At 32.6% G+C, this 9,188-nt stretch overlaps 1 protein-coding gene across 1 annotated transcript; it reads right to left on the bottom strand.

Moving 5' to 3' along the window:
* Nucleotides 1-6,129: 6,129 nt before the first annotated feature.
* On the bottom strand, nt 6,130-8,041 carry LOC107030848 (putative E3 ubiquitin-protein ligase RF298). Its single transcript, XM_015232081.2, has 2 exons — nt 6,845-8,041; nt 6,130-6,609 (listed from the first exon to the last, which is right to left on the bottom strand). The coding sequence occupies exons 1-2, from the start codon at nt 8,000-8,002 to the stop codon at nt 6,130-6,132; spliced, it is 1,638 nt and encodes a 545-aa protein (XP_015087567.1). The 5' UTR covers nt 8,003-8,041.
* Between the last annotated feature and the right edge of the window lie 1,147 nt (nt 8,042-9,188).

The following is a 9,188-nucleotide window of genomic DNA, read 5'->3' as shown; positions in this document are numbered from 1 at the left end:
AACATGATCTCTCCATGTGTCCCAGACATGAAACTGAAAAGACATTCCCCATTTTAGAGTAACTTTTAAAAATTGTAAGGAAAATTTTCCCACCTAAAAATTTCCAATTACGGACAACTTTTAAAAATTGTACGGAAAATGAGAAAACTATTTCTGTCGGTAATAAATGTATCAGAAAGAAAAGAGACCGAAGGTAGTTAGTGAAAATAAAGGGTTGTCGTTACCTCAGGAAACAATCATGACATCATCCTCAACACTAGACATGATTTGTCATTTTAGATTACTCTTAACGCGAACTCCACATGCCCTAGACGTAAGTTGAAAAGCAATTGTCGCTTTAGATCTCGCCAAGACTCTATATCCTCAAAAGTAATAGTAAGTTTGCCACCAATAGTGCCTATAAGCTTATCCACTCAAAAACCACTCACTCCATGCCAAATCAAGGAATTAAGAAGTTTGACTGGATTCGGAACATGACGTGTCCCAAAAAAAATCAAAACCTTCATCTAGCTCATGTATCACCAAAAAAAAAATCCTTTGCTCCCAATACCTTAAAAAAATTGGCTTGGATATCAACCCTGGTTGTCAAATATGTCCGGCGACCAAAATGAGGACATAGACCATATCTTCTTCAGATGTAACAAAGTTATTGAATTATGGGATACCATCATGGTGAGAAATCGCTCGATGCATAAGCTTGATAGAAGCATGCTCTTCCTGGGGAATTGACATAACACCTAGAACTCAATTGCCACAAAAGAGTACAACAATATTATTCTTTGGGATGTTGTCCTCCCTGAATGTCTCTGGGCCATTTGCCTCCAAAGAAATAACCACCTTTTCAATTAAAAAAGGCAACATCTCCTTCACCAACATAATCAACCTAGCCACTGAGTTCAAAATCATTCAGGTTAACCACAAGGCTAATAAAGAGAAATGCATTATCCAGGTTAAACAAGAACCTCCCTTAACATGTAGGTTTAAAGTTCAAACTCAACATTAATGGAGTTGTGAAAACTAATCCTCGACAAGCAGGCTTAGGAGGGGTTACCAAAAACTACAGAGGTGACTGGACAATTCAATTCATAAGTAAATAAGCACATGTCAGTCCTATATTGGCCGAGCTAAGAGCCCTAAGACGAGGACTCCTTGTGGTTTTGTGGAAAATAAACTTCATCCCCTAGATATCAACACATACTCCTCGAAAATGATCAATTTACTGGAACATGATAATCACTCTTACACTAATTTAATTTTTGAATGCAGGTAATAGATGGAGAGGCTGGGAGCAGCGTTGCCAACACACATCTTCATGGAGCACAACAAGGGGGTGGACATGCTTAGCAATGAAGGCCTTAAATGCAAAACTTTTAAAAAACCAGCCTTTTTAACAACTCCTCGACTTTTTGTAACAGGATTAGTACGGGCAGACAATTTAGGAACTATGTACTTAAGATAATTTAATCTTTGTAACAATTATGTGAATGGCCTACCAATGGCCCTAAGCTCCAACTTACCGGCATGAAGCAGTATATATTATCACTAGCTAATTATAATATAACTTATCAACTTCTAGTGCTTTTAACCCAAAAATTTTCCACAATTGTCCAGAGCGCATAGTGAGGAAATCTCTTAAAGGGTTATTATCAATTGGATAATTGATGATGCCATCATATTCAATACAATCTAACCATGTGTACCACATATGACGTTGAAAAGACATTCTTCGTTTCATTCAAGAGTAACGATGATACTTATATATAATATTGCCCATTTCCCACTAAAAGGTTTCACTTAAAGTGACAAAGTTATTTGCATTCAAATAAGAGCGAACAAGGAAGTTAATATTTATAAGAAAAGATTTTAATCATAGCTCATTTATTGATAATAAATGTTTCCGATGCAGACTCTTTGACCTTACACAAATCAATGCCATTATTACTTTTGTAAAGATTAAGTTAACCCGTATGATTATATTCAAAAATGGTGTAGAAATTATCATAAAAAATTTGTGAAAAATTAAAGTTGATTTTTCGGAGGTTCAAGTAAATATATTTGATATTTATACTTAATAAAAACTAGATGTTCTAGATAATTCGATACTTATGGTAAAGTATATAATAATCTAGATTCTTGTTAGATATTTAGAAGATAAGGTCTTCTAGATTTTTTTTGTAGATCTATCTATGATAATTTCTAGAAGCATTACTACACTAGTATAAATAGGGTGGCCATAGTCATTTGTAAGCAACCATGAAAAACCTAAATAAACTAGTCTTTTTCTATAACAAAGTTGTTTTATCCAAAATATTGCTTCTCCTTTCTAGCTTCCTCTTCCTTAGTTGAACCGTATGATCTTAGTTAACGGTCTTGAGATAGTAGAAGGTATCCCCGATTATACTTCTCTTCTGCTATTCTTTACATGGTATCGTAGCCATAGTCGTAGATTGAATTACGAGTGTTATTTCAAGATCTTGTTGGTAACGATTCAACTTGTTTGTGTAGATGGATTTTAGCGGTCGTGTTAATGGACTGAGGATGGAGTTATTGATTCAGTCCAATTACAAGGTGTGGAAGACATGTATGAAATCATACCTTGTGGGATATGATTTATGGGATGTTTTTAATGGAAATTACATAAGTCCTCTTGCTGATGGACCAGAAAACAACAGTTCATACAAGAAGTGGAAGTAGGTTAATCAAAATGCAGAGTTCATTCTCAAGAGGACAATCTCCTCCTGTTCATTTGATCATATTATAAGGTGCAAATCAGCTTAAGAAATATGGAGGACCCTCGATCGCTTATTCAATAAGAAGAATGAAGCTCGGCTACAGATGTTGGAGAATGGATTAGCTAACACCACTCAAGGTAACCTTTCTATCACATAGTAGTTTTTTGATGATTAAGAACTTATGTTCTCAGACATCTTTGTTGAATTAGGAAGAGGTTATTTTTGAAGCACGAAGGAGAAGAATAGTCATTCGTGTTGAAACCTGAATATATTCCATTTGTGACGTCGATTTAAGGATGGGCTGAACAACCATTCTCTGGAGGAATTTGAAAATTTGTTGTCATCACAAGAATTACTAGTCAAGCAGTTGGCTAGTGTGTTTGTCAAAGATGGAGAAGGATATGCTCTTGTAGCCGACAAGAGAAACTTCAAAGAAAAAGTAAGAGATATGACGTACTCTCGATCCTCGAATGGTTCAAGTTCCCCTGGAGAAAAAGAAGATCTCCTAAATATTACGATAAGAACCTCTCCGATGCTAAATGTGGTAAAATAGGACACATAAAAAGATAGTATCGAGCCAAGGAGAGTAACATGTCTTAAATTGAGAAAGCTACGGAAGAAGAAGACTGGGGAAGGTGTTTTTTAGTTGAGGCTTGAGCAATAAGTATTATGGTTTCAATCAAATTTGATATGTAGATATAAAATAAATTATTCATGTATAAAATGAATATGAGGTTTGGATGACAATTTAGAAACAAACATAATTAATAATCATATATTTATATAAAAGAGATCTATAGGCCTGTCTACGTGGCGCCACCACAAGCAAGAATTTCCTTTTAAATTTATTTATTTTCAAAAATAGCCTTCATCTTTCATGAAAAGTTGCGACTTTAATGAAGAGTTGCGGCTTTTATCAAAAGTTGTGACTTTTATGAAGAGTTGTGACTTTTATCAAAAGTTATGACTTTAATGAAATGTTGCGACTTTATGAAGTTTTTTTGACTTTTATGAAGGGTTGTGAACTTTCTGAAGGGTTGCGAATTTTCCAAATAGTTGTATCATTTCTAATAAGGTACAGTAAACATTGTTCACACTACCCTATTTTTTTATAAATAGAAGGATTTCCTCACATTTTAAAACAACAAATTTCTGATCTTCTACTTCTACTTCCGCAAAATTTAATATTTTTGTACTTTGCTTCTTTTGAGTGACTTACTAACACCACTTTTTTTTTTAAATAAGTTGGTAAATAAAATTGTTCTATCCTAAGAGGTGTAATTTTTTAAACCTCTGTACTTAAAGGTAATAGTATTCTTAAGTGGACATTGGGTATTTAGTGGACATGATTTTTTCTTTTATATTTCATTCTATTTATACATATCCTGGTATGTCTTTTAACACTCATTAATTTATGTTAATGATATTAATTGTTGTTGTTGAGTACATTTTTAAACTTTGTTTTTTATGTTTTTGCAAAATTATTCTCCTGTTATATTGAAAATATACACATATAGTACGTATATTTATTATACAGAAAATAATTATTGTAAAAGTACTATATATAAGCTTACATATAATCTTTTCTTACATAAATATGAAATTTCTCACTTATCAATTGAAAATATTATTTATGCAAGTTTAAAAGTTATAATTGATTTCATGTGTAAGCATAATTTCTTTTTTAAATAAGCTAAAAACATTTAAATTTTCCTCTTAGACATATTTCACAATTGTATAATTTGTGCAAGTTAAATGTTTCTTTTTGTTACGAAACGCCTTTGTATGTATATTCATATTTTCTTCTTTATTTTCCTTTCAATGTTGATTAATGAACCACTAATTTATTATATCGTGAATTTATATCGTGAATAATTAATTCATTAGAGGTTCTTGACTTATGTGATAATGACAAATAATCAAATTCATGTCGGTATATTGCAAATATTTTTGTAATAACCTACTTTTCAATTACTTTTAATGTATGGATATTAGTAAAAAATTATTTGCAAGTTCAATGCAATTATTACTTATGACCGCGCGAAGCGCAAATATTTACCTAGTACATGTATAAGTTAAAAGGAAATATTTGTATTGTTTCATGCAGCATAGAAGATGGAATATCTAATACATATATAACTAATCCCCGCATAAAACTTTGGGTTCACTTGAGTTTTTTAGATTAGGCCAACCTGCAACAATAGCGACCAAAGAAAGAGAAATAGCATAAACTTAGTGGTCAAGTTTTGAATTTATTTACAAAAGAACAAAAATTTATTAAGTTTTTTTAAAAAAAAAAAATTTAGACCAGTTGTCTGTAAATTAAAAGATGACGTTGAATGAAAAACGTTTTATTATAAACTCTTTTTCCTCAAGAACCAAATAAATATTTAGATTTCATAAATAACTTCATTCAAAACCACTACTACCTACTGCCATTTCACATTAATGGTGTATCATCTTGTTTTGATTGTTGTTACCTCTTGCATTTTGTTGCGACCTAAATTTTAATTTTAATATGTCTAACGAAAAAAATACAATACAATTTATTTAAATATTATATTCGAGATAATAGGAAAAGTAAAAAAATATCATAAAATAAACTCAAAATTAAAATTATTGAATTCAGATAAAGTTGTAACGGAAATAACCAAATCACATCCACAGAATGCAATACCATGTATGCAGCAATTTCAAAGCCAATGTGAACATGAGATTCATAGTACTGAGTAGATATAACAAGACAAAGGAAGAACATCCAATAAAATTTTAACTTATATAGAAACAGAATCACTTACTTCGAGATCAACAAAAATGAAACAATTCTAAGTGATATCATATCATCTTTGTCCATATCTAACATAAAAAGAAGTCCCACTTCTTGCTAGTAGACAATCAAGATCCAACTACTCTATAGCATATGGAGTTAATTTTGAAGAACAAGGTTAGGAAACCGGTATAAGTTAATAGAATGTGGCAAAGAAATAATTTGTTTGGTTTGGGAAGTGCTATAAAGGAAAATGGGAATAAGATATCTAAAATTTGAATCGTGTGAATGAAAATTTACCCCTTGGGCGAAGAAAATTAGTAGGATGTTACGTTTTAAATAACGAATGATTAAATTAAAAAAAAAGTCTGTATATTAAGTTAAAGCACATAGAACAACATTATTTTTTAAACCATCAAACTTGAGGATTTACTACAACCATTAAGCAGGTCTCCCTCTTTCTAACTCTTTTGACATGTACTTTCTACATATCTCTATAACTTTTTTGCATTTTCCTAACATTTATTAGAGTTACGGTAGGAAAGAAAGGCCAGAAGAAAGGAGAGACTTTTTCTGGAAAAAAAAACAATGACAAGATTCATTTTCCTGCTGCTATTCTGAAGTTTCTAACTATTCGGAATCAGGAAAGTGGACACTAATTCTCTCCTTAATTGGTGACCTACAAGAAGGGCATTCGTCCATTCCTTTCTTTTGGTGAAGCACATTGCAATCTTCACAAAGAACTTGATGTGCACAAGGGAGAAAAACCACTGATATATGTTCATGCATACACATAACACACTCCCTCTCCATCTTTACAACATTAGAGTCAGAACTTTCTGCATAGGTTGATAAACCCTTTGTCAATTGAGGAATGCCTCGTTTTAGGGCCTCTGTTATTGATCTTTCAGATTGGAATCTCAACTGAGAAATTTCACTCTCACACTTTTGTATTTCTTCTTTATACTTTTGCTTGTTTCTCTCTACCTTCTCTCTAAAATTATGCCGCTGCACTTTTCCCTTAACACGGAGTTGTTCTCTTTCATTTTTCAGACAATCAGCTTGTTGTTGAAATCTTTCTTTCACCAATTCCTCATGCTTAAATAGATCCTGAAATTCATAAATATTTACAGATTTATTTTCATAATAGATGGAATATCAAATAGCAAATGCATTATCAGTAGGGCTGCATAAGTGAAAGCTTGAACCACTATTACCAAAGGCAATAAGTAAAAAAACAAGTTATTAACAGTGTAAAGACTCTAAAACACGAACTATATTTGTAAAAGAAACATTTTATCTTGATCAACTAGGAAAAGAAGTTTAATTAGTAGAATAAATATACCTTATATTGGTGCAGAACCTTGTTGGCTTTCTCTTGCTGCTGTTGCAAAGAAGTTTTTTCCCGCTTGATAGCAGATAAATCCTCCTCAAATGAGCGCTTCTCCATGTCCGCTACTTGACACTTCTTTAGTGCTTCCTGCTCTTTTGCTAAAGCATTATTGACGTTCATAGCATGCTTGCCGGTAGAGAGCATTACGGCTTCCAAATCCTTCTTCAGTCCAACATTATCCATCTCCATGGTGTTAAGAAGAGAATTAATTGTTTCACCCATGGAATTAGTATTTACCAACGCTTGCTCCATCTCCATAATCCTCCTCATGGTGGTTTCCTCCAGCATATGCTTTTCCTGGTGAACATTTTCAACATCTTCTTTTTCTTGCCTCATCCTTTTAAGCTCAGCCTGGTCCTTGCCAAGCCTCCGGGTAGCCTGCATTACCTTCTCATTTGCCCAATCAGACCACCCTTGGAGCTCTTCCTGCAGTGTCTTCAAATGAAAAGTTAGAAACAATATATTTTCATCTATCTCATTTCGAGGGACATATTTACCCAAAGACTCATCATATGGGATACCAACATAATAATCTTGCACAGCAGAAGAAATAGTTATGTTGTCGGGGACTTTTTTGCTGGACTTAGGCTCCATGGATAATGAATCCAGATCCTTTTCGTTTATATTATCTTTAATAGGTGGCACTTTGGAAGTGTCACTTGCAGGTGCTATGGGTGAGGAAAGGCATTTACTATCAAAACTTTCTTTAGCTAGAGGTTGATTGCATTTAACCAAAATTTTCATTTTAGACTGCGAACTCTTCTTTGTTGCACCAGAAGAAGACGAGTCCAGTTTCTTGTCCAAAACAAAACTGCAGCAGGCCGACATGTCCTCCGAATCTATATTTGGTGCAGTTTCCACTTCTTGTTCAACATCATACTGAGGACACCCGCTCGTCAATGGGTCAATCTCAAATAGAGTGACTCCTTTCGTTGGTTTCTCTAATAAATCATATCTTAGAAACTCCGTAAGAGACGACCCATGTGAATCAGAAGAAGTTCCTAGAGGAATCTTAGATTCAAACTTCCTCTTGTTCCTGCTTCCTTTTTCCTCATCTGAAATCGCCAACGACTTTTCATCCGCATCATCACTGATGTTATCATCAACCATGTTGATTATGTTTTCTTTGAGTGTTTATTACTGCTGTAATAGTTTCGGTCCTGCAACAAAATTCATTCAAGTGATAATATGGACGTGAGAGGATTATAAGTTAAAGATAAAAACATAAAAACAGAGAATTAGAGTAGCTAAACAAAAAGAAAGAACCAGATAATAATTCTTTGATAGGATATAAAAAAGAAAAAAAACAAAAATGACAGTCTAATAGCAAGTGGAACAATTCCAGTGAGACCAATAAAGCAGAAATATTTATCATATATGTGGAACTCCCAAAGACAGGCTAAAAACAATAAGAACAACTCCAATTTAGCTCAATGAACCAGCAATATTATCATACATGTGAAGCTGCAAAAGAATTAATATTCTTTGAGGATTACAAATTCTACTATATATCAGTTACTTAAATCTCTATTCTTCAATATAACAGCATTCAGTGGAAATCCGGCCGTTAAAATTGATAAGAAACATAGCAACAGAGAAATTAAAAATTGCCAAAACAAAAGGGAAAATTAGTATTCATTATTCAAACAGAATTGTGAACAACAAAAAACAACTCTAGTAAGCATAATAAAAGCAGCAATGTTATCAAAGTAAATGGATATACAAGAAAAATAAAAGATTCCTCTGAGTCACAAGATTTTTTCCCCAAAATCACTTGAATATACATAAAAAAAACTCATTTTCTGCAAAAAAAAATAAAAATAAAAATAAATATGCACTCAAATGAATAAAAAAACTTAAATTTTTGATGAAAAAAAATTCACTCATCAGAAGTGGCAAAAAAGAAACAGTTCAATCTCTATCCAACTAAACAAGCAGTATCACAGACGAACACAGAAAACTTCAAAGCTCAAACTCTAGCAAGAAACCAATTATAAAACAATCTTTTAAAACTCAAATAAACTCATCCCAAAAATAAAATCAAGACAATTAAAAAAGGGGTTTACCAAAAGTGAAAAAAATGGATTCTTTATATCAAGAAAGAAACTCGATTTAACAAAAGTTAAATCCAAAATCAAAAGGTTCACTCACTAAAGAGTTTGAAAAGGCATAAAGAAAGGGCAAACTCCATTGAGGAGAAGCAATGAGTATTCTTTTGTTTGTGGTGCCAAACACTAAACTTTGGATTCATTATATAGAGTCACTGACTTGATGGAAATTATGGTTAGTACACTGT

The sequence above is a fragment of the Solanum pennellii genome, chromosome 9 (genome assembly GCF_001406875.1).
Source record: "Solanum pennellii chromosome 9, SPENNV200".
NCBI lineage: Eukaryota > Viridiplantae > Streptophyta > Magnoliopsida > Solanales > Solanaceae > Solanum > Solanum pennellii.
Note: the sequence above shows the minus strand (reverse complement) of the source record. Positions and strands in the feature narration are given on the sequence as shown.

Bases quoted from the DNA above. Each gene is read 5' to 3' on its own strand.
- LOC107030848 (XM_015232081.2), bottom strand. From the start codon at position 8,002: ATGGTTGATGATAACATCAGTGATGATGCGGATGAAAAGTCGTTGGCG. The intron at 6,610-6,844 runs GTATATTTATTC...TATGAATTTCAG, and splicing joins AGGTTCTGCACCAATATAAG to GATCTATTTAAGCATGAGGA.